The sequence below is a fragment of the Hippoglossus hippoglossus genome, chromosome 22 (assembly GCF_009819705.1).
Source record: "Hippoglossus hippoglossus isolate fHipHip1 chromosome 22, fHipHip1.pri, whole genome shotgun sequence".
In the NCBI taxonomy this organism is placed as follows: domain Eukaryota; kingdom Metazoa; phylum Chordata; class Actinopteri; order Pleuronectiformes; family Pleuronectidae; genus Hippoglossus; species Hippoglossus hippoglossus.
Genome location: NC_047172.1, coordinates 11,373,621 through 11,400,275, shown reverse-complemented (window position 1 = coordinate 11,400,275; position 26,655 = coordinate 11,373,621). Strand labels below are relative to the sequence as shown.

Below are 26,655 nucleotides of genomic sequence, written 5' to 3'. Positions count from 1 at the left end.
GTCGACTCATTCAGGATCCCACCTCTGATGTTATCAGCTGGATGATAGTTAATTCCCAAGTACACCTCACTGACCACACAGGTATGAATGATGAATGAGCTTTGGAAATCTTTGGCACTTCGGAGGTTTAAGGTCTCTTTCACACCGATCGCGTTTGGTCCGGAACTTCAGACTTTACAGTTTGGTCCAAACCAAAACTAGCAGGTGTGAATGTTGCCTCAGACCACTGTCCGGACCAAAGGACAGAAGAGGGGGGTCTCTGTCCAGATTTGCAGTGTGAAACCGGATCGTTAGAACTTTTGGACCAATTACAGGAAGTTGAGACAGCATTGAACAATATAGGAAGAAAAACACACGGAAGCCTTACTGGTCCCTCCACACACAGAGTGGCCCACCAGGCTCACAGGATTATGGGATATGATGTTTAGACAATGAGGATTTGGCTCATTTGAGCTATTGTGGAGTACTACGCCGTAAGTTGGTGAAGGTGGTAGTGAAACCATAATGATACAACAAAATTAATAAAATCCATTGGGTCATTAACTTATTTTGTTCAGATAGAAAGACTACCACCCACCACTCTGACATCCGACACTAAAAACCAATCAATGTCAAGTAGGTAGATGCAGCTCACATAGCTGATGACACCAGGACGTATGTAAGTCATACAAACATTTTTGATCGCTCCGCAAAATGCAAAGTTAAACCAAAACTTAAAGGACTAAATGTAAACAATGTAACAAAGACATGAATTTTCAGGTGTGTTAATGTCTGGATGAAACTGTGGCATACATCCGCAAATAAACCCCTGAACATATCTGCACCAACCCCTCACCTGATGTAATAACACCTGACACCCCTGAGAGGACTATGATTGTCCTCCTCTGTTGCTAGAAATAAATAATTATATCACAGAAGACCTCTTTTCTAATTAATGAGAAGAGATGAAATATCACTTAATTTCAAATTTAATTACGAGCCATAATATTTCCTTCATTGGACCGCCTGCTAATGCTGTGCAGTTCCCTGCTGCTGATGAATGCGCTGTGTATTAAAAACAGGAACATTTACAGTTCCCTGGGCCGCACGTGAAATTTCCCATGATAGGAGCATTCTGTAGGAGGTGAAAAACACCAGGAGACCTACACACACACACACACACACACACAAACCCACAGTCAGGATATACAGCGAACAGACTAACATCAGGGCTACACAAGATAAAAAGGTTAATAAACACTTGGTAATGAAAATTAATGAAACAAATCATACACAGGCCCTGACACACTTTTCCTGGTTTAATTGCAATGGCTGAGACACAGTCATTTTAATCACCTATATTGCAGCATTGATGTCCTTCAGTGGCAGGCTCCAAAGTTCTGCCTGTGCACATCACTACAGATGAGTATTTAAGGCCATTATCATAACCATGAAAAAGGTATTGACTTCTACCCTCAGATGAGTTTTGCTTATGCAATAGGAATTGCCATTAATTGGGGTAATGAGGCTTGCACGCTGACTTTCACCACCACTTTTGGTCTCAATCATATAGTGATGATTTTGCATTAAAGGGGATTGGCTAAAATCCCGGCTGAGGTCATTAGCAATGTATGGTTGTCATTTAGTTCCACTTAAAATAAACACTTATACCTGAGCTTATACAAGCTTAAACTAAAATGAGCACCTACACAAAAGCTTATACGAAGTTCTTTATAAAGTTTTTTAAAATAAAGCTCATATGATACTTCAGCAAATATTTATACAGTTTAATGATCCTCACTCGTCTTCTCCGGTCATTTGTTAAGATTTGAACATTTATTTTATTAAAACGGCTGAAATTGACGCGCACACCTTATTCAGCAAGGTTAAAAAATGTCAGTCGGCGATCGATAAAACTGACAAATGTGCTTTAAAGTGAATTATCAGCCGCACACCCATCGAAAACAGATTCATTTAGTCCAAGTTGGAATTCCACAAAGGCTGAAACTAAATTGTTTACCAACGACTGTCTGCACTCATCTCGAGGGAGCGAGTGAAAATGCACGAATGGCAATTTGCTGATTTAGCACTTTGCTGTAAAATAATAATAAAAAAAGAAGAAGCAGGAGGCCCGCTGCTGCTGCTGCTGCTGGCTACATTTTGATGATGGATTTTGAATAATGCAAATATGATAAATTAGCTAACTCGTAGCATTTCACTAATTAATTATAATTAATCATGTTGAAGTTTTCAGAGGTGTAGTCAGTGATAATGTTGTCTGTTTGATGTATTACCCATTTGAAGCCCAGCGTGTGGATCAACCCCAGTCTCTGGGCAGAAGCTTAGACTGGTCTCCAGAGCTGAGGTTTGTATTTGTGTGTGTTTCATTGAATATGTCCTCCTCATTCCAGTCCACAGATGGGTTTTCATTTTAATTGACAGTTACGCCGATCCATTCGTCAAGATGACAAGCTCTGGGAGGGGGACTGTTGAGGTGCACCCTCAATGTTCTCTTGGAGATATAGAGGTGGAAGCATTTCATTTGTGTGTGTTACAGTGTGGTTACTCACGTGTACGTCTTTCTCAAGTTTTTTTTCCTGACGGGCTCAGATAGGTCAATCTCAGCATCAAACTCCAGCATCATGTGTTTGTGTGGAGTGTGTGCGTGAGCGTGCACTTGTTTGCGAGCGCAGGGTGCACAGCCTGCCGATCCATTGATCTCAAGCGTTCTCTGTGAAGTCTGGCCTTTGTCTGCCAGATCTACCTCTCCTGCCGTCTTTCTTTTTTCGCTGTCATTCCCTGACACATGGCTCTGACACATCCTGAGTGTTGCACCGGTGGGAAAATAACACATATCTCTGACCTCTTGAACTCCTTCTTCTCCGAATGCCCTAGAGAAAGAATGCTTTAGCTGCCCACGCCTCTTTAAATGTCTACCAGGGGACATGGCTATTGAGACAAAGGGGGGTAGAGAGACATTTCAAGACAGGTATAGATCTTCGGCTGGTGTCAGGTATGGGTATCGAGCAAAACAGCCGAGGACTTATAGCATGCGCACTTCATGTATTGTGCATGGGCTGCGGTGAGCCCAGAGTAATAGACAGTGTTGTCAGCAGTTCTCTGCAAGGCTTTTTCCTATGAGCACTGCTCGGTGTTAAATCACAGACTGTATACAAAGCCGGTCAATTCTGTTTTTTCTCCGGGCTGCTGCATTCAGTGTTTAATGTATCACGCTTTAGATCCCAAAACAAATTTTGACATGCGGAACACCTTTATTATATGTACAAGCCAAGACGAAGAGATTGAGTTAAATGGAAAATGCTTAGTTAACATAAATACCCTCGGATGATGAGCTGTCACATGTCATATCAGACCCTCGTGAGGCCCGCTCAGTATTCTGCTCACACAGCATGCGACAAATAGCCATAAACACCCCGCATCAGGCAATCCGAGAGCTGAAAGGGAGTTTTGCAGGAGTGGGCGGGGACAGAAGGGGCGGAGTGGTGGTGGTGGTGGTGGTGTGTGGGTGGGTGGGGGTGGCGGGGGGTTCTGAACAGTCACACAATGTTGTCTTTGGATCGGCCCAAGGAAGCGATGTCACAGATCATTCATGGAGCCGGTGTTGTATACATTAAGGAGGGAGGGGAGGGGATTGGCGGAGGCCTCTCCACAGCAACAGAGGACAGCCTATGGAAAATGCCCCAGCTACCTAGCCAAGGCGGTGATGTCATCAGAGTGGAACATGCGTTTCCTCACGCTGTCTGCTGAGCTGCGTGCGTGTGTGTGTGTGTGTGTGTGTGTGTGTGACAAACGCACAAATACACACACACACACACCTCCGACATGCTGCATCACCTTCAGGCCGTCCTCAGCTGTACCACAGGGATGTTACCTCTTGAATGATTATCTCATGTATATTGAATGAACTGCACAACAAGCTCATGTTCATGGGTGATTTATCTTGCGCAGGTGTGATAATGTCAATATATTGATTAATCAAGCAGTGATTGAGGACCATATGCTCGGCTGATGATTAATATTGATAACTATGTGCCACCCCACACTTGACAATACGGATCTAATCACACACATCCACACTCCAAAATACAAGGTTGAGTGTGTGTGTGTGTGTGTGTGTTTAAGAATGTCTTTCCATGTGTAACCGGTGACCTGAGGGATTACATCTCCCCCCCAAAGCTCCAGCTCACATTGTGTTGTGGCAATGGTGTATTGTATCACTGTGGGCAGCATCTTAAAGAAGTTTGCAAATGTATGCGGCTCGCTCTCACTCCGCGCTTTCTAATCCTTTTTGGGCTCACAATGGCCCTTTAGTCAACAATAGTAAAGGCAGTGAAAAGGGACAACTGCAAGCGTGGCCACAGCGTCTGAGCACCGATTTCATGCACACGGAGACTAGTGTGTGTGTGCATGTGCATGGGCTTCTGTGAGTGTGTGCGCACACAGTATTACGCACAGTGTGAACATGCCAGTCAGTTTGCATGAGGTCATTATACTGTCCCCTGCTCCCTCCGCACATAACAGGGAAGTATGTAAGTTGTGCGCGAGTACTGGCAACATGTTAATCTAGTTAGAGCGGGTGTTTGAACGGCAGCATGCGTGACGGGTTGGCGCTTAACAATATATCTCTTTAAGTCTCCGATCGCTGTGTCACAGCTGCTGAAACTTGGCATGGGACGGGCAACAAAAGGGAAAAGTAGGCACCAGCGCATGGGCAACAAGGGGATGAAAGAGAGACATTTGGTTATCCACAAGCTGTCAGTCTGCGTTTTGAAAAACAAATCTAAAGGTCTAAAGCGCCGGCTTATCAGGATGAAAAGGCCAACATTCATTCATAATGCTTTAGACATCATAGCAAAGCATTATTGAGGCTCTACCAGGTGGAAAACTTGCTCAGACTGTAAATCTGACACCCCTTTAATGTAGGATCTGTCCCTCATTAGTACGACCGAGTCAAAGTAAAGTATGTGAGCGGATTCTTTTACAGCTTCCAGCCGCCGTGACACAGTTCTTGTCCCTCTCCCCCATCACTTGGCAGCGAGCAGAGACCGGTGGCACCGCTGATTTGTTGCGCTGCATTACGCTGACAGATCGATTGATTGTTGACAAACAGCTCAAACTCAATGCCAGCGCCGCCGCGGTCATCTCTGCTCCCGCTGCCTGGCCGTGCGCTGACGTGTATTGTGATTTGCTGGAGCTTCCCCCCTGGATGACAACCGCGCTTCATCCCTCACTTTCATTGCGCCATAAAAGGGGCCTCGGTGGAGCTGGATGCCGCTGTTCACTGGTTAGTCTTTGGTCATCGTTACGGTGTCACAGACACGATAACCAGAACGGGAGAGGAAGGGGGTGTGGAGGAGGAAAGTCAGTGGGTGGAGACTGTAACTGGAGCCGGGGCAGGAGTCGCCCTGGGTCCACGAAAAAAAACCCGGATCATCTGTCCATTCATCTTCATATGCCTGAAACCCAAATGACCCCTGAGCAGTTGGTTACCCAGAGGGGGAAGGACACAGAGCGGCGCCCAGACCAACATGCATCTGATAAGACTACATTTTCATTGAGAGCCAGCTGTGAGGCTAAAGTCTGTTTTTGTTACACAACAAAGTGAATCTATACCCAATAAAATGACTCTGTTCTCTCTGGATGAACTGGGAGTCATTCAGAGAGATCTAAAAATACTTTTTTACTGAATAAGCTCTAACTTACAAAGACTCTTTGATCTGCAAAATGATTTATATGCTCTGTGATCACACAGCGAACACCATGGGGTGTTTTGGGGCTTTGCAAGTTTTCCAAGCGTCTGTGTGTGTATATTTGTGCCAGTTTGTTTGTTTGCATGTGTGTGTGAGTGCACATGTATTTAAAGATTTCTACAGATTTTCTCTGCTCCGCACCTGAAATAGAGGCTTCACCTGCAGATGAACTTGAGCTTGCTCTTTTCTGTTCTCTGTTTTTTTGGGGGGGGCAGCTGTGTGGGCTGCAGACAAACAAGTGTCTCACACATTTCCCTGACTGTGGGAGAGGATCCTTCAGGGTCCTGCAGCAGCCTGCTCTGCTACTGGGCTAACATGGGGGACTCTGATCTCATCGCGCCACAGCTCACTTTGCCGGGAAGGAGCAGGATGATGTAATGCTGTTTGCGCCGCACCAGAAAGCACTTATCAGATGCTCTATGGAGGAAGGAGGCAGAGGAACCAATGCGATAAGAACACCTACATCATGGTTTTATGAGGCATCGTCATCTTTAACATACTGGAAGCGTGATTACTGTAACCATCATCATCACACTCTGGATATGCATGTATAAATATACGTATACAAACAGAGTATACTCTATATATGTGTTTACATAATCACAGCTGAAGTTGTCATTTTGGCTTTAAATCAACAGGATGTTATAAAACTATAATGTGAATTTATGGAGCATCCTTCCTTTCATCATGAACGTATTTTCTTTATATATAATCTATCTAATGATTCCAGATATCTGTCGTTTGTCTGTAGTTTGTGTATTTTCAGAACCGTTCATCTAGTCGACTTAACATTTGTGTACTGTTAAGCGCCAAGGAACGATTTGGACACGTGACACGTTCAATATTAATGTAAATAAACGAGCAGTGCTCTGTAGCAGCAGTGGCTGGGAATCATCATTGTGAGTGACAATGCTGATTACAACAGCAGCACATTCTGCACAACCCCCCCCCCCCCCCCCCCCCAACGACAACTGATTCTCCAGTTCTGGGATCTGCATACTGAGTCAAGATTCACTGAACTTTGAATAAACAGGCTCATTATGACACAGGGTTTGGTGCAGTGTCAGGGTCTTGTGGACTGAGTCCTGCAGGTCACTTTTGCAGTTTCACAAGTTAAACTGCAACCAGCCTCACCACAGGCCAAGCAAACGGCTCATTTAGACCCTGCACTGCACTAGTCTGAAACAGATCAGACAAATGTGTCGTACATCTACATATATACGATATGAGAATGCAGAGCAGACTCACCAGATATTCAGAGCGTTCATAGCCATCTAAAGTTCAGAGTGATGTGTCGGACAGTTAATCGGCAAATCACATATTCCATTCAGTTCACCCTCTATACTGGAAAATATAAATGACCAGATTAATTGATTGCTTTTTACAGCAACCCACAGAGAAGCCCATCCACCTTCATCTCCCCGCTTGGCACAATACGAGACAGTCACCTCCAGAGAATCATACGACTCCAGTCCTGTATAACACGGGGGTGAGAATATTATACTGTGGATTTTATGCCGGGTAATTAAAGAGATCACTGTTTTATGTCCTAGGCAGGGATGGACCTTCCCTGATTCACAACCCCACACACTAAAGTGGAATAGCCTTGTTCCTACTCTTGACACCTCTGGTTTGATTGCCCTTTGTGTTCGGCTGATCTCTTTCCTAACTGCCCTAATATATGATTTGAGGAGCTCAGCAGTCTTCTTTGAGATCTTAAAAAGGCTATTGACTCACAGAAGAAAAACACTGCACCTGTCAAAAGTGGGATGATGAGTCGGGCTGCATCACCTGCCTCTGCCCTCTTACCTCCCCTCTTATTTTTTTCTTTTTTCTTGGCATGGCCCGGCGGCATGACTGAAGTTAGCGCCTGCAGCCACGGCCAATTCCTTCCGCCGGTCCGGCCCTCCTTTTTAATGTTCAAGCGCCTCGGAGGTTGGGCATGTGTCAGGGGCCCCGAGATGAAGCCAGAGAGCGGGAGATGAGTCAGATGAACACTTGTCAGGTGATGTCATCTCCAGTGAGCGCTGATGACCGGCCCCAGCTGTTTGGGTGCACTGAGGCACACTCTGCAGCACCTGTCTGAAGGCGTTCCAGCTCGACACAACTGCGGAGCAGAACAGGCCCGCTACTCACAGGGCTCTCATAGCTCGCCGGTGATGAAGCCAACAGAGGTCACACAGGGCGGACAGTACATCCCCAACAGTGGTCCGTGGGTTCTGTAGTGCCAGTGTGCGTGAGAAGTTACAGCGGATGGAAAATGTCATTGTTTTCTGAGCAAAAAGCGTTGTTCAGATATGTTTGTTCGTACGACACAGAAATGATCCATGCAGTGTTACAGGTGTTAGAACTCTATTAGTAATGCCACCATGACATCATTTCTGACACACACACGCACGCACAAGCTTATTATAGGTCATCCGCATTATGCAAAGATGCAGTCATCCTGTCCAAACATCCGCCTCCTGTGGTCCCTCAAACAAAACTTGCCCTGACAAATCGAATTTGATTCTTATGCATAGTAATTTTGTAATAAAGCTCCGGGAGGTGAATGGAAGTGCAGAGACACGCTGCGGAAAAAAGAAAATTTATGTCCAAATACCGTGTGAAGATGGAATCAGCTGGATTCAACTATACACAAGCATACACAAGCAACCACACACACACAAACACAGTACAATAACCAACAAAAAGGGCACAGATCCCCTCTCATAGTAAATCAAGAACTGTTTCACTGTAATAGCTGTACTTTGTAATAGCCATTGCAGTGGAATAACTCTGATTTAATCTAGCCAGCAATCAATATATTTTGACTGCTATGATTGATGAGTATTAAGTAGGACTATTAACCGAGGGAGGAAGAAAAGTGTCCAAGTCTGAATTCCACTGCCCGTCGCTCAGTCAAAGCTCTAATGTGAAGGGGAATAATTTGTCAGCTAATTCACAAATAGGTTTAGAACGGTGGACATATTTTCTTAATGAATATGTGAATTACTTGTGCATTGATTTCTATTGTGTGGGAAAATGGGAAATGTGTAAAGAACCGTCGGCACAGGCGCCTGCAGACACACTTCATTGACGTTTCACTCGGAGACGACGAGAAATATTGCATATGCTGAAACCAGCAGATTGTGTATTTAAAGCCTCTGGTGAATCAAGGTCGCGGCAGTGACCCTTTTAGTAGTAGCCTGTCATACATTTAGCAGAGCAGGGGATCATTTCAAACTGTCCTCCATCACATTATGACAGATCTTAATTGACTACCGATACAGCTTTGCTGAGTTGACGGAAAAATCAGATTTTAATCTAATCACTGCAATATACCTGATTGGCTGCAACCAACACTCTAGCATATTAAAACATTTGCATTGCAGAGATGGGAGCATGTGGACGACTGGAATTCTACACACTGCACATCATACTCCCAAATGGATTCTTGATTACTTTTATACAACGTTATAGACACTGTCATCATGTTCAGGTTTAATCTATGATAATCCGAAAGGTTCCCTAATTTTAGAGTGTTCTTGAAGTTAGCTGACACCACTTTAGGGTATTTTTTAAAAGTATGCCCCTGCTGTGGGAAAACCATCCTGTAAACAGGTGATAATCCAAACAATTGGACACAAGTTGGAAAGTTTAAAGCCTTGAACCTCAGTTACCTTCTCCCTATATGCTTTCCTCTACACTGTGCCTCCTTTTCTGCTCTCTTTTTTTTGACAATTCTCAGTCAGCCAGCCTTCCCAGGTTTGTCACTGAACCACATCATTAAGAAGTGCCCCATGGATCCCTGTCTAAACTGCACGTCGACAAGCCGCCGCCAGCTCCCTGGATAAAAAGCCCAAGGCTGAGCGGGCTGACATTCCCCTGCACAAAGGTAAATGATGGCACAGAGGATGGTGGTCCAGAGTCCCCTCAGTGGTCTTGGGGGAGAAGACAGAGAAGGAGAATGATGATAGATTGCATGGAGAGTGGGCTGAGCTGATGGATCAGGCCTCTCGTACCCAAAGAGCACCATCTGCTGTCAGTTCGGGTGACTCATTCAACTGCGCTGACATGTGCATGTAAAGGGCCACGCTGAGAACACATCAGACTGCCATCAGGCGCGCCCATGACGGGCTGAATATGAAAGAGAGAACTAGAGGGAGGGGAGGCAGTGGAGGGGAGACACTGTGGAAAGGGGGGGGGGGGGGGGGGGGGGGGGGGGGGGGGTGCATCTCTTCTCTTCACAGACAAACATTGTTTTTTTTTTCTAATAATAAACGTTAGTGTAGTTTTTTTTAAGTCATTTTTTGATCATGCTTTTTTTTGGTTTTGCTGCATGTTGTTTTTTTGGGTGACCAGAAAATGTTCAAAGGAAAAACACAAATATGGAGAAGCACTGTGGGAAAGAATACTCGATAGAGCTGACATCCTTGTAAATGAAAGAAAAAATAAAACTGTTGTAATGCACTGTAACGTTATTATCCACCGTGACTCTTCAGTCTGGGCTTTTAACATCTTCCCTGGCGTGAGCGAATACTCTCCGCACATCTTTCCCAAGGAGTGCGAGCCTGCCTTATACTGACAATATTTCATCCATACAGCCCCACGTGCACTGCTAGAGTGAAATATCAGGATAGCTGGGGGGCGAGTAACCAGTCTAGTGCCGGTATCAAATGACCGTGTCCGGCCCTCTTAAAACTGTGAGCTGTTTATGGTCAATTTTAACAAGCTGAAGCACTTCTGACTGCTGCCTTCTCCTGGAAACTCATTCTGCTCAGAGCATTGAAGAGGAGAGAATAGCACAAGATGGCCACGTATCATTGGAAAGGCCCGATAGCACATAAAACGCATAACGCTGACTGTTGGAAATGTCTTTTTTTAAATATAAGGGAATGATTATTGAGTGACACAACAGTGACAGTCTCATTTCTCATAACCCCCCTACCCCCCTTACGAGAGTCCCCACAAGCATTGTTTTTTTTCATTTCTTAATAAAAAACTGAATTCCCATGAAGGGCCAGTGCATCTGGGATGGGATGTAGGGTCAGGATGAAAGTCCGGGTCCTGTCATCTCCGATTTCATTTCAGGGGTCCGCAGGAGCCTAATTGTCAATAAGGAGCAGCTGTATTGACACCTGTGACACTGCACTGGTTTGCCTTGGTCTCTCCCTCTGCCCACACGAGAGAGCCGCGAGCACGACTGTCTCCCTGAGTGACGGGGTATGCCAATATTAAAAAGGTCGAAATTTATGAAAGGCCATGACATCAGCGCGCTGATCAATGGCTTCCATAGGCCTCAAACGCAGCCCCGGAGATTGATTCTATAGGTGATATTGTTACTGGCGATCTGCAGACGTGCTGGAGGTGTCAAGAGAGGACACGCGCTTAAGTTCAAAACAGGCAGATCTATAGGATTTACGTCAGTCAGACTAGTTGGTTGGACAGTGATGGGAGACCCCACTGACCCCACAGGGTGATGCACACTTGTCAGTGTGAGACAGGTTTAAAGTGCAGACTACAGGGGGAATATTACATTATGGTGAATAGCTGCCTCGCTGGCCAGCGGCAATCAAACAGCATCTCTCGGCTCAAACCATTCTATTACGGACAATGGCGATGGCGTAAGGCTGCATGTGATGGGATGGATGGGTATATGGGATTCTGATGAGATGATCCGGACAGATCTACCCGAGGGGAGGTGGAGTACATTAGTGTGCATCAATACCAGAGGAGGAGAGATTACAGTGTAGAGAACCACACAGTGTGTTGTGCACATAGGAAAGTGACTGAAGAAGCCTGGGATCACTTCCAGCAACAGAGAAGCATCACCTTCATACAGGGCCACCACATTTCCAACTGATGCTACTTTATTCTTCCACTCCACTTTTCTACTGCACTACATTTATTTGACAACTTAGTTACCAGATACTTTCAAGATCCAGATTTTACACATATGACAAGCTTAGGAACTTCAATTTACACAAAGTCTCCACTACACAGAGTATAGTAAGAGTCTTGACAGACACAAACTGCAACCTAACTGGTTGGCGGAGGTATACACATATTTGCACACAATGAAAATATATTTATATAGAAAAAACAAAACAAAATAAAAAAAACGTTAAATCTCCTCTAATGTAATTTATTGGCAACTCCATTAGTTCAATTTAATGTCTAATTTACTCCACAATTGTTTTAGGTTTATGAACATTAGTTTTTGTCATGACTGATTATTTCTTAACTTTAGGCTCTTTTTGGTTTGATGATGCTCAGACAGAGACTTAATACAGACTTCGTAACTCTCTCAGGATGTGTGCCTCTATATACATTATATAAATAAAACACATCATTAAAGATTAAACCAGTGCTTTCCAACATTTTGGGATTCTGGCCTACACCAGGTAAACCAGCGGTCCAAATTGAATGATTGGTCGTGTTTATTGCAGTCCTTTTTTCTCAGACAACTTCATTCAATAATGGCTATTGGGACATGACAAGGATTTCAACAAATAGGATAATAAATGTTTCAGAAACATATTATCTACCCTACCTTTTACTTCTCACATGTTTTCATTTCAATAAACTTTCAAATGAGCCACTATCTCAAAAAGGGGATGAAGACTCACTGGATGCCGGACTCATGCCCGATGCACATGTCCCTGTATGTAAAACTCTACATAAAATAACTCCTCCTTAACCGGGTTAAACAGTATCGCTGATTACACACTGATGCATCGGTGTTAATAATCTAACGATGTCATGTCATTCACAACATTAAAACCAGTTACCTTTTTTAATGTTGTGGCTGATCTGTGTAATCTGAAGAAATAGTTAGTTGTGTTTCTTATGCATTATGGACACTTGCCTTGACCTGGATAAGAAAAACAAAAAGGCTGTTCATGTGAATTATATAGAATATAGAAACACTACACAAGTGTGTATGGACGCATGCAGACCCACATATGCAGGTGGAAACACACAAGCCACCCACACTACTACCTCCCTTTATGCGATGTGGAGAAGTAGTAGGACCGATGTCACTGTCTTTACAGAAACAGTGCGAGAAACAGTGAGAGAAACACTAAAATAATGTCTGGAATGGACAGGAAGACTCCGGGGCATGATGAATTAATAATAACACTCCAAAGGCGAGCATTCTTTTGTATACTGTTGTATTTGTCGACACTGGCGTAAGAACAACTGTGTGGGTGCGGGGCTGACTGGCGAGCAAATAAATAAATAAGTAACGTGTTGAAAAAAGTGGCAGCTGTTGTTCAGTCTGTGTGACATCCAGGGGTGTCCGGTGAGTTACATTACCACAGTGCTGCAAATGTAGGTCTGTTTTTTTCTCCACTACTCACTTTGTTTTTTGTGTTTTTTTTTTTTTTTAAAAGATCTGTTTCCTCTGATTTAATTCATCGTTTCACAGAATTTGGTGCATAAATCAAAAAGGGTGGAGCGTGCCATAGTTAAAAATAAAACAACACATTTGATTACCTTGACAGCAAACACTCTCAGCCATCAGCGAGATAGGAAATCTTTCATTTTTGATGAATTACAGTGCGGTTGGATATAAATAAACAAGACTGATGATGTGGAATAAATCCAATTTACCATGTAGAAGATAATCAATACATTAACCTGGAATCCCATGCTAAAGCACCTTTAGTCGACAGTACAGTATGTGCTTGTTGACTTTAATTGCAACAGTGTTGGATGCAGGAGCCGTGGGCAGACAATTGATAGTAGCCATTAGCAAATGATTAGCTGGACAGAGATGAACTCTCCCGCATTGATTTGTCTGGCTTACGTTTCCGACTTTTTCTGAGGGAATAAATAAATTCACCTGCAAATCTATAATGCATGACTATATTCATAATTTCCACTGGAGAGTCTCCTCAGCTCCCTGCTTCCCAACGAGTACACAGAGAAGCTGGCAGCTCGATGAAGTCGGGAGTCCGCCGCGTCTGCTTTGTGCCAAATCATTACTGTTTATTCAGCCAAACAGCGCATTATGAAAAAGTATCGCTGTGAAGATTTATAATGAGACTGAAATTGTGTAGTTAAACCGCAGGCTTCTCTTCATACTGCCTCCCAGACATGGTGAAGCCACCAACATATCAAAGGCGTCCTTTATCATTTCCAATTATTGAAAAATATTGTCATTTGAGCCATCTGAACCACCAAGTCTAATTTGTTTACTTCAAGTGCCTTGGAAGCCTCTTTAATGTTTGAAATGAGATCCGGTCCCTGTGGGTTGTCTATTGCCCTGAAAACAAACGACAGATTGCACAGGAGAAGTCCGAACTTTTCAACAATAACAGTCACGCAGCGCTCTTTTTTCTCCCGTTGAGACAACGTGGCTGCGTTTTCCTTAAATCCGGCCACATGACGTCTCAATCAAAGCAGAACTGGTCTGCTGAAAAGTTCACGATCGGACACTCAAGGTGACTGAATTACGCTTGTGTTCACCTTCAAGTTCCCGACATTAAGGCCACCGGCAATCTGCTCGGCTTGTCTGTCCATGTTCTAGGGCACATGGGTAGGCGGTAATCAAATAGAGGGGAGTGGAGCGTATGGCGTCCTCAAACCTAATTTGGCTCCTTTCAGCTCTGACCCCCTGACCTTTGACATTTCAGCCTGACTGGCGAGGGTACCGAATCATTTATTTACTTTGTCAAGACATAAACCAGACGAGGGGATTTTAGTCTCATGACAGGAATCTTTGGAACTCAAAACACAAATAAAAGCCAGATCAAAATGTAAACAGTTGAGGCTATCCGGCAGATGACCCTGCAATAACAGCCGAGTCCTTTGGAGTAATAATCCGCATTGATTCCCAAGAAACAGCTCCACCTATTAAACCACTCATTTTGTTGATTTCCATCGAGTCTGATCAATCAGGTCAATGATTCGGACAATAACTTGCAGTGGCAGCAAATGCTCGTCAATAAGGCTGCAGAGAAGATGGAGTCTGTGGAGGCTAATATACATATCAATACCCGAGCCATTCCTCTTGTGCATTCACAGGGAGGAAGGTGAAAAGGAGAGGGCAGAACCTGAGAGAGCACTTATAAGACAACTTAATGACAAAAAGCAGCAGGTTACTTTCTCTCTTCCCCTCTGTCTCTTTATAGCTTCTTTGCCTTTGCGAGTTTCTAACCACGTCTCTAGAGGATTATGCAATGGTGGCTTGCCACACATCTTCTTTTTTTTTTTCCAGGGCTGTACTCGTGTAGCTCAATTTACCCTTTACACAAACTTTCAAGGCACACCCAACATTACAAACTAGTTTTTTTTTTTTAAACAGTGCCACTGTACAAGCAATTAATCTGCGACCCTCTTGTTCTCCTGCTGCTACTTCAACATAGTCAGCGATAGCATACCCACATGTGCTGCTGCTCCCTAAAATAAACCCATCGCTGGGCCTCCAAACGTTTGGCTGTTTCCTTCCTCCCTACTTGTCCACGCCTGTTAGAGGGTTCCAGCTGCTCTCTCGCTGACCACAGTTTCCATTGCTCATCACTGTTTAACTCCCAGACCTCTTCTGGAGTCCATTACCAAGGCTAACTTCCACAGATTTATCACCGCTATGACCTGCAGCAGCCAAAACAACAGCGTGTGAATGCGCTGAGCGCTGAATGGGCTGTTGTGACTCAGTTCAGGCTCCATTAAAGACCAATGCTGCAAAGAAAACCAGGCCTTTTACATATTAAAACATGTATTTGACGGATACCTTCTGTGCAAGCTGTCGCTGTCTAGACAGTGTTGCATGTGTGCAGTGCAGAAGGAAGAATAAGTGTGCAGCGTCGAGGAGCTGCAGCGAAGATGTCTCTGATTGAGACTGCGCTCCAAGTGAGTGCATGATGGGATCACTGCCATTTACTTCTTTTAACTCCATCCATGGGTATTTCCATCTACATGTAAGAGCCCAACACCGTTTGAAACTGACACCAATCACAAAAGGAAAGGCAATAGGTTCCCAGTGTAACCCCAAACACAAACCCATCGGAGTTTGAGGAGAGCTTTGTGTTTGTCAGGCACATCACAGTCAGGTGATTGAAATGATAGGGACTCAAACCATACTGCCATATCGCAAAGGGCTCATCAGCACTTTTCGAGTCTTGTGTTGGCTCTGGTTTTAGTATTCACAGCACAGAAACAAATCTATCCTCTATAAGTAATGCATACTAGATGAGGTGCCGCTGATGGTCAATAGATTTGCCACCACGACCTACACCATGGTCTCTGTTTGTTTCCATTACGAAGCAATTCTTATCATGCATTATGCATTCCTAAAAAAATCACTCTGTCATTAATTCATCAAAAAGTGAAAGACAGAGGGACGGTGAAGGAAAGCAAAAGGAAGAGTGAGAGATGCATGCTGCTAGATTATGCATCCCTGAATAAAGCTTATGGGAGAGACAATGAGTCTTGAGATGCAAACGCTACAGTATTTTTGTTTCACATGATAGACTTATTAATCACAGTAATGAATCATCAGACGGTTTGCAGAACAGTGGAATCGGGGGTAAACAAATGCAGACGATAAGCAGAGGACAAGGCCCCTCGCAGACTAAACACAAAGAAGGGAAACAATGCTGGAGGAACCGCAGCGACTTCATGTCACACACTGAAATTTCAATCAGTGTGTGAATTTATGTCTCTGTTTGCTCCGTCTTTACCGCCTTAGTTGCTCGCTTGTTTGTTTGTTTGTTCACTTATTTATTTGATGACTTGCTTTATAATATGGTAAAAAGCTAGTTGTGCATCTAACTAATTACACTGTAATTGATGAGCTAACAGACACGTAAATTATGCAGTAGTGTGTCGGCAGCAGAGAAGGAGAAAAAAAGGAGTGGAGTGTGTTGTATAATTACAAACTCCAGCTGCCACGCTCCTGTGCAGGAGTCATAAATTAAGCACACAAAATTTGAATAACTAAGATCGGAGCAATTGCACACTGTACCTTATGGCGATGGAGTTCCATGTGGTCCCTATAAGCTGCGGCGGTTCTTGCCAACACGCTGCTTCACCTTTACAAGGTGCCGAACCATGTTGTCCAGCGTAGTTTAGTCGATAAAGCATGTGGTTGTCATAGGTTAGAAGTTAAACTCCCAGCGGGGTCACAAACGCACTCACATTACTGTAAGTACCTTTGGGTAAAGCCATCTGCAAACAGCATGTCGGCCTATTTTACTGGTTTACCTACTGCACGAGCAAGGTGTTTACATCTCTTTATTTTTAACAGCACGAAACGACGCCGGTACCTGGGCTGTTATCTCCGCGGCAGCTTTTAATGACCTGCTGTCATATCTCGCCATAACATCCTTCTCACTCACCTTAGCAATATCATTCAGGACCAGCCTGCGATGCTTTAAAGTGGCCACGGAATTATTGAAGCAATTCATCTTGTTTCTGCTCACAGCCCAGCCGGGCATTCCAAGCCCCTCAAATTTTTCTTTCTGCATTGAGACGTACATTTGCAACCTCGCTCTCAAAAGAAGAACCAGGCGACACTGTTTCGTTTTTTTATGATATTAAAAAAGCTCCGACTTTTAGGATGGAGCCGATAAGAGAGGCATGGTTATCAGGCAGGCATCAGAGGAGTCATCGGTACAGGCTGACAGCTTGTAGAGCTCTCACGCTATCTGTTCCTCATACTGTCCCAGTCCGCCTCTGTGCTCCTGTATGTAATTACAGTGGTTAATCTTCTGCTTCTCCCCTGTCTCCTGCCCACTCGCTGCCTTCCTTATTAGCCCTCCTCTGCCCACCTGAGATTTTTGTCTTCTTCCTCTCCAATTTTTCCCCCCTCGCAGCAGCAGAGGAGTCCAATCAGAGTTGCCATTGTTTATTGTGATAAGTTGGGATAATGAACAAATGACCTGCCACCTGGAGCACTTAGAGCCTGGTGTTAAACTCAGGTTATAAAAACCTCTTCCAGCTCTATTGATTTACTGGCAACATTTGATTGTACCCACGGGGCAGGGGGCCTGCAAGGCTGCACAGAGCTCTTACTGTTTTACAGTCCTTATTACACCAAACAAATAAATCTCCTGACCATTAATTCACTGCCTGTGCCCTCGCTCTCCAGACTGATAGGACAGAATTCGGAGCCGATTCCGGCTGCTTGGCAGACCTGGGCAGATAACTTTGTTGTTAGAGGCACTGTTTCCTTTCCATGTGCTCCAATCCATATTGGATTAGCAGACCGCAGACAACTTTTAGTGTTCTCGGGAAGATTTTATGATCTCCCAGGACAAATACACGAGGAAGTGATTCCAGTTGGGCTATCCTGTTTTTTTGCAAACAACGGCCATTATTCCTGTATCCTGTGAGGCTCTTTTACGATGCCCCCGCAGATCTTTTTTGGCCACATCTCCCCAATATACAGGCCGAGTACATGGCACCTCTCAGTGAGCCAAAAGTCAACCGCAGGGAGAGTCAGACTAGTCCGATTTTTTACAACGGAAGGCAATTGTAAACACTCAGGGGGCCCGACGAATGGAACTGAGAGGAGTGTTGCACTGGTCCCAGACCAAAGGCTAAATCAGCGATACGTCCAGGCCAGATGGTAATTTGAGAATGAGGCAATCCGCTTGTAAAACATTAATACCGGGCTGTCCAATGAAATCCGCACCAACAATTAATGATTTTAACCTTAGTGTTTCTTGGAATAAGCGGTTTGATGAGGAGCTGGTCTCATCTGTTCTGAAAAAAAAAAGTGATGTAGCCTGTAATGCTGCTGTAAAATGGGTGATGTTAATTATTTATGGGGATAGACATGTTTGTGCACCTTCAAACTCTTTCACCCTCCCTCCCTCACACTTACATACTTACACACACAGGTTATATACTCCAACAGTCCCCCTCTGGACTTTAACATTACAGTGTACAGTGCTCTGCCAGAATGATGAATAAATTGCCTGCAACAGTAGAAGATGAAAGATTCACTGATTAGTTTTTGCCAACATGTTTACCATAGTTTGAATCACTACCATACCCGCTGATTGTCGACGTAGGGTTCAAATACACTTTCCATCCTGCCCACTGGTTTTCCCTGTGGAAACTGACGTATAATTGTCAGCACATGTGCAGCACATGCACATTCTGTAGCTTTGCTCACGTAACACACACACACACACACACACACACACACACACACACACACACACACACACACACACACACACACACACACACACACACACACACACACACACACACACACACACACACACACACACAGAAAGCAGACTCATGTGGAGGAATCCTCAGAGTGATGTCACCTTCAAAATGAAAGACTAAAAGCTGCCAAAACCATGTGAAACGCAATGATTGGTTCAGATTAAACAGTTTGGTTAGCACACACAAACACACTGGATAAACACATTCACAAACACACATGCATGTATTTACCCCAGTGTGTACACAGTGTGCATTTCTGGGAAACAGTCCTCTGCTCAGAAGTCATCTCTCGGTTCTGATGTCTTCATCATCCAGCAGGGACGGTGCTGCGGGAGGAAGATGCCTGCTTATCATGCAGGACTCAGGGGCCACAGTATGAAGGTGGCTTTGAACACTTAAGCTCTACAGGACGTGCATAGGCTTCCGCACCTGGAAGGTATAGGAGATGTTGGCTCACAGATACCTCTGACTCCAATTGAAGGGTAAATCCTTTTCCCTTGTGGCCAAACGTGGCATGTAAATATTCATACACATACATGAATGTAGTTATGATCAGTCAGCCTTCAATGCAAACAGTTAGAGACGGCCTAATCCATCCAAACCTTCTCAGAACCTCAGGCCAGATCAAAAGTGAGTCTCCCCCTGCACTACACACCACCTGGGATTGCTGCCATTATGATGTGCTTAGTCAGGGCACTCTAGTCACCGGATAAAAGACAAGACCACCAGACAGCTAACCAGCTAATCTGCCGAATACTCTGTTAATCTGACAGGCCGTGTTGAATAATGAATATGTACATTATCACAGAGGGAGGTATCACAGGGGACGCAGCGGATCACTTTCCATGTGGTAGGTGGACATGACATGTCTGTTATCAGCGTGATTTCTAATCAGTTAATTCACAGGTGAGTGTACATTTAGCGGGCCACACGCGTGCCATTAGGACACGATATCCTCATCAAGCATTTGCAGTTCTTTTGGAATGAATCACGAACAATGCTTTCAATTCCACTACTCACTTTTTTTTAAATAAGATGCCCTCTATTCAATGTGTATGTGCATATGATTTGGCCATTAATGTGCCGATGGATGAATGCATGCATGCTGCCATGACACAAGATCTCCTTGCCTTGTCCGCTGTAACAGGGACTTTCTGCTCCGATGGCAGGTTGTCTCCCTTATTGATTTAAATCAAATACACATTTTATCGTCTACTTATTGATTATTGGGGAATCCTCCCCCCCCAAAGCTCTGTTTGAAAACATCCCACACACAACCTGACATTTTACAGCCCTGTTACCGACTGATGTAAAGTTCACGCCGAAAACCAGAAAACAAGGTGTTGACATACAGGACCTATTTTCATACATTTCTTCTCATCCCCCTTCCCCCATATTGGCCCCCCACTTCCTTCTGGGAGTAGGGCCCCGGCTTTACCTTTCAACCACGACACGCTACCTGTCACAGCACAGAACACACACACACACACACACACCCATCCCTGCGCGTGGTGCAAGAGGCATGTGACATCTGTTCTCTCTCCGGTGGGCTCCTCATGTCCTCGACCTCATCCACATCGTTTCTGAACACCTGGGAGGGAGGAGGAGGGGGTGGGGGCTGTATGACAAGGGTACATAGCAGAGAAAAAGGGGATGAAAGGGGGATCGCGTGTGTGTGTGTGTGTGTGTGTGTGTTTGCTAGGTGGCAGTAGGTGGGGTTATAAAGAGAGAGCAGTCAACCATGACATCAGTCAAGACTGCCACCACCCTTCCTCCCACCATCACTAACTTTCCCCTCCATGACCTTGACCTGAGTTTGGTGCTTTTTGACAGCGCAGGTCCTTGTTGACAGCAGCTGCGCTTGCACACTGTGCCAGATGTACAGAATGTGGCAACACTGAGGTTGAGGAATCAAAGGGTAGCGTGACATAATGTGCTGTACTGTACATGCACACGCAAAAACAGGGGTGCAACTCGCCGACCTCTGCGCTCGAGATACTCTGATAAGTAGGAAGAGGGATAGCTCTGCGAGACCTTTGCAAGCTGGTGGTTAGAGAATTAGGGGCATGGAAATCCAACCTAGAAACATCAGAGCAGGGAAATAAATGCACACTCCCAAATAACTACTATGGGTAGTGCCCTTGAGCAACATAACTGCTTGAGTCATACTGCTTAGCAGCAACAGTAACCATTACAGCTCGCCACAGAAGCCAGTGCAGAATTGCCTTAAGGAGCAGTTCCAGTAACGGCTGGTAGAAGCTGGCTCCAAGACAACTCCGTATTGAAACAGGAAAACTCTTGAAATATAAAGTAAGTAAATTAGGATTTCAAAGTTACAGCCTCAAAGGTTATTTTATATTCCTTTAATGTGAGGTGAAGACAGCTGTGACTGGAACAGTTTCAAACCCTCAGAGCACCAATACAATTGTTGGGTGTTTTTCACTCACTCAACATTTTCAGTTTCACGGTTCGGTTTCTGGCTATAATATACAAGTTGTTATGTCAAATAAATCAGTACAAGACACTTCTTTGGTACAACAGCGCTTTGAGCTGAATGCTAATGTCAACAGCTCTACAAGAGCAGCAGAAAGTTGAGGGTGGAAAACCCAAACGGTGCTATAAAACTCAGCTGAGGAGAACTGCAGTGAGTTCCCTGGGAATCTGTCACCAAAGTTGTCCCTTTAACTGCACAGGCAATTGATTTGATCTGTGGTTATTGCACGAATCAGTGTTTTTTAATCTGGTGTAATGAAGAGCTGTAGGCACATGTCATATTTCCATGGTGCGAGAAGTGCTGAAGCGCCTGAAGCAGAGCCTGTGTCTGTTTAGCACATTGACTCAGCAGGGTCATGGGTTCGTTGGCTCGGGCTCAGCTCCCTAACAGCCTTTTCAAATCATTAAGTAATGAAGTGGGTGCCATTCAAATATAAATGCATCCACAAGCCAGGACCCTTTCATGTCTCCGACCATAAATACTCTTGAAATTTCCTCAGAGCCAATATACCTCTCAAAGCCATTTCCAACATCTGTTACTCCCCCCGAAAAAGTGGGCCAGTCACTGTAGCTACACATCAAAGTGCTTTATAATACATGGGATACAAGGTAGTTATGCTGACTTTTTCTTAATTTGTTAATTGATTATTGCCTAATCTGTCAGAGATCCTGGCTCAGAGCCCTTATGACTGGATGTACTGTGGTTGTGTTTGGAGGAAGTAAACACACACACACACACACACACACACACACACACACACACACACACACACACACACACACACACACACACACACACACACACACACACACACACACACACACAAGGCACAGGGAGACACACACACACACAAACACAGTGAGATAAGAAAACCTGCAGATGTAAATCTCTTGATACTTGCTGATTATTGTGAGTGCAGCCACCACTGACCTTGGCACACATATCCATAGCAGGCTCCTTCCCTCTCCATCCATCCCTCTCTCTGAGGAGTGGCCCCTGGCCTGCAGCTTATTGGGGGGCCTGGAGGCAGCTTCCCATCTCAGACAGGCCCTAATCTGGGAGGCAAATGATAAGGCTGAGGTTTACAGGAGGGGCTTTGCACACTCACCCAAATTTGCATTTAAAGGCCCTCAAGTAATCTTTAGGCTTATTTAAATCTCAGCAAGACACTAGCACGAGCGAGAGAAGGGGCGGAAGGGGGGGTGCGGATTCTGCAGATCCACCTTCAGTGCTTCTTTCCCATGGTAGACCAAATCCCCCCCATAAATGAGCGAGGATGTGGATTGCTTTGCTGTTCTCACAGCAGGTCTGTGTCTGTATTATCAATGGCATTTAATTGACGGAGGATTATTTTCGAATTTTGCCCAAATCCCAAAAAACAAAAACGAAAGAAACACAAGTGACAAATGCTTCAACCATCGATATGAAGTGGTTTATGAAACAGTCCATTTTCGCCAGAAAAACACAGAGCGATTGACACATCGTCGGCTGTGCAACAATTTGTTTGTTTGGTTGTTTTACATGAGCGGGTCTGATTGTTTTTCATGCGCTCTTTGCTCATATGATTATAATAAATATAAAAGAAACATTTCCTTGCGTTAAAAGCCCAAATAAAAGAACTGCTGCTGGATGAACACCTGAGCAAGACACTATTGTCAAGCAGGTTCGCTCATTTTTCGTCTTATTATTTTAAATTGACTATTTCCCCTCTGTTATGTTTATTCTCGCAATTTTTTTTAAATCCCCAGTCAGAATTATTCATTCAATGAAAAGGCCAAAAACTGGAAAGCCCAATAATGAAAACGCCAAACAGTGGCGTACTGCTTGAATACATTCTGTCCCAGTTATTTTGTTGTTTAAGTGTGTGCATATTTACCAGCTGCTGCAGCTACAGAGGTCCGTGTATTGCTGTCAGCATATTCACTAGTTTACTGGCATCACGTCCTGCAGTATGTATACTACAACAGCACAATGCTTCTGCTCAGCCAATTCGCGTCAGCGTCAGGGGGGTTATTTTCAGTGTGGGACTGTATGGTGCATCCTACACATCCAGAAGGGATTTGAAAGATTAATCCTCACCTTTCCAAGTGAATGTATGTAATTTGGTTTGACAAACACAAGCCCTACAGGGACGTTTTCTTCATTAATACTTGACAATGTGCCTTACGTCTCAGGCCTGAGGAGATGTAGTGGTGTGACGGACGAGAGCATTAAAGTGACCCAGATTCAATCTTTCTTTCCTCTACTTGCAAGCTTTTAACACCGAGCATAGCACCTGTGATACAAAATTCAGTTGAGAGAGCAACAAAGGGCCGGGGTGTTAATGGCCATTACAACCGGCCACACATACGAGACACGATCTGATGAGCATCTCACACTAGAAATACACTCAAATATTGAAGAGGGCTGAGACGTGTTCAGAAGGAGCTTTTTTTTTTTTAAGACCTTAAAAACTGCTTAAAAACCTTATAGGATTCTAAGTCCATGGTCAGCAGTGTTAAAAAGATGTCTATTCAGATATTATGCAGAGGAGGAGTGAAGTGTGTTAGTATTTAACTGTTTGAACTCTGCAAGCAAGATGGTCCTCCAGTGTCTCTGGTATTTTAATCCTGCTGTGATCTCATTTCTTGGAGTACCTTCAAATACTTTAAATCACTAAACTCTGTACAAACTCAGCTAAAGGTTTATATAAACCATAATAAATGATAAAAGCATTAAAGTTTGTAATAAATTAGACATGGTTTTTCATCAGATTTTGCGAAGTAAACAAATACAACATACAGATCTATACGTTTTCTGAATATAGAAACATGAAAAATTGATTTAATCAGACTCCATAAGTTAAATTAACTATGTACATTTTATGGTTTTTGAGATATGCCCATTTTCCGCTACATGTAACAAAACGTAATGAAGTCAAACTAACGTACAAAGTGTTGAGCTGTGGCTTTCCGCTGCAAAAAGAAGGATTGCTCTAATTATTATTATATATATATTTATTTTTATCTTAGATCGATTTGATCAGGATCCTGCAAACAGCAATCTCCCATGACCAGTTTGGAGCTTTTTCAGAGGTCAACATTTTGGGAAATACGCAAATTCACTGGCTTTCTAAGTCACAGCTGGTAAATAAGAAATAGATCTGGAACATAACCCAAGTAAAATTGCAAAAAATGTTCTGGTGTTGTTCCGTACATATAAAACAACAAAGAAATCATCATTTGTCAATTGATAAGAGTTTAAAGTGCTTGTGAAGGATTCTCTCATTTCTGAACAGAGCCATGCTTCCAGTCCCTCTGCTTCCAGTCCTTATGCTAAGCTAAGCTAACTGGTTGCTGGCTGTAGCCTCATATTCACTGGACTGGTGTCAATCTTTCATCTAAATGTTGATCAGAAAACAAATAAACACATTTCACAAATTGACAATCTATTGCTTTAAGTTCATCATAAAACTAGCTAATGAGAGCCTGTTGTATTTATGTGTTTAAAGTGTGTTTCATCCACCACAGGACAAAATTAACTTCGTAGAGGGAAATTAAAACCACAAACACACACACACACACACACACACACACACACACACACACACACACACACACACACACACACACACACACACACACACACACACATCTTGTGGCAACAGGACTGACAATATTAAAGCATGTGATAAGGCTCAACCCGATATCATATTTAATATTCTGCCTGATTTTCTCTTTAGCATAACCCTCCTCACAGCCTGGAGACAGGTCAAATCAAGCTCATGCATATAAAAGCCATTGCCCTGGGAAAAGATTTAACCAGCCCGGATGGGTCTCGAGGCTCGGCGTTAACGAACAAAAAAGAAATAAAGAAAAAAGAAAACACACTTGCTGCCATTTGAGCTCTGAGAAATACGAGGAGACGCAAGAACAGAGATCTGGACAGAACCAACCCCCCCCCCCCCCCCCCCCCCCCCCCCCCCCCCCCCCTCCCCTCTCCTCCATCTCCCAAACTAAAAGTTAGCCCGGCTTCCCAGTCACACTGTGGAGACCCTGCTCGCTCTTCCATGCCATGGCCACTTCCTGCTGGCTCTAAACAATGCAGACTCCATTTGGGCCGACGTAATGGCTGACTGCTTGACATAACCCTTGTCAGTGAGAGCTGTGATAGGTGACACTTGACAGATGTGTAATTGCTGGGAGAGCTCCCTGACAGGTGGATGAGCTTAAAGACACCTGATATGCCCCTGAGACTGTTGACGCAGGGGGATTACACCTTTAAGCGGCATCGGCTCCCCTGAGTGTTTTTGTTTTTTTTCTCCCTATGTGTTTCAAGTAAGAAGAAGAAAAAACAATAAAAAAACAGTTTGGGTAATATATTCAAAGTGAAATTGGTTTGAATTGTTTGAGCCGAGATATGAGCCGAGCGTGACAGCGAGAAAAGGTTAAGTCCCCCCCGCAATAACCCTCATTTACTACATGGAGATGTATATTCTCCGCGAGGTAATGTATGGTTTTCAAATCATCTGCGCCGGGCTTGTAAAGTCTGCACTGAGGCATGATAGCTTTCCCTCTCAGGTCAGCCCAGGTGAGGTGGTACCAGAAGCCGGAGATAACACTCCACCCCTATAAAAGACAGGAAGTGAGATAAACATTCTCCCGTTGATTAGGAGCAGTGGTGTGGGCCGCCATGTGGGAGGCGGTGCAGTCATAGGGGTGAAACAGTAAGATGTGGATGGGGTTTTGTGTGTGTGTGTGTGGGGTTGTGTTTTATGTGTGGGACTGTAATGCAAATCAATGATCTCCTTCAGTGCAGAGCAGAACAGCACAATGCCTGCACACCTGTCCATCATTCAACATCTCCTGTTCCACCTCTTGAAGATGAGTTGGAGGGAAAAAATGTGCTTTAGCTCACAGTGGAGGGGTTGAAAGCAGGGGAGGGGAGGGGAGGGGAGGGGAGGGGAGCGAGGTGGTGTGCTGAGAGGCCCAGACATTCACTTTTCTTTTTCCTTGCCGACAAGCCCATGTTATTAGAACTGCAGTTACTAAATTGGGAGGAGGGAGACCGATGCTTTTGGATGTGACCTCAATTGCACTGGCGCACTATCTCAACCAAAGTCTCATTTCACCGAGAAAGACAGGGGAAGAGAAAAGAGAAATTGACAATATCTTTTGTACCATCATGCATAGACGGCGTATAGAGATTTAGTGATGATATGAAGGGGGGGCGGTGGCTCTAGCTACACCCTAGAAGCTC

The 26,655-nt window shown here is 44.3% G+C and overlaps 1 protein-coding gene across 5 annotated transcripts in view; it reads right to left on the bottom strand.

Annotated features, from left to right (window-relative positions):
• The window catches only part of LOC117755968 (doublecortin domain-containing protein 2), a 151,573-nt gene that overhangs the window by 40,410 nt on the left and 84,508 nt on the right, over positions 1–26,655 (bottom strand). For 2 of the 5 annotated variants that reach the window (XM_034576187.1, XM_034576190.1), the window contains 2 exons: positions 22,348–22,472; positions 20,412–20,541 (listed from right to left, as the gene is read on the bottom strand). In XM_034576187.1, coding sequence (XP_034432078.1) covers positions 20,478–20,541; positions 22,348–22,472 — 189 coding nt within the window. In that variant the 3' untranslated portion in view covers positions 20,412–20,477. Of the gene's footprint in view, positions 1–19,872; positions 19,879–20,411; positions 20,542–21,281; positions 22,115–22,347; positions 22,473–26,655 lie in introns of those variants that run through there. The other 3 variants (XM_034576189.1, XM_034576192.1, XM_034576193.1) reach the window with 3 other exon arrangements.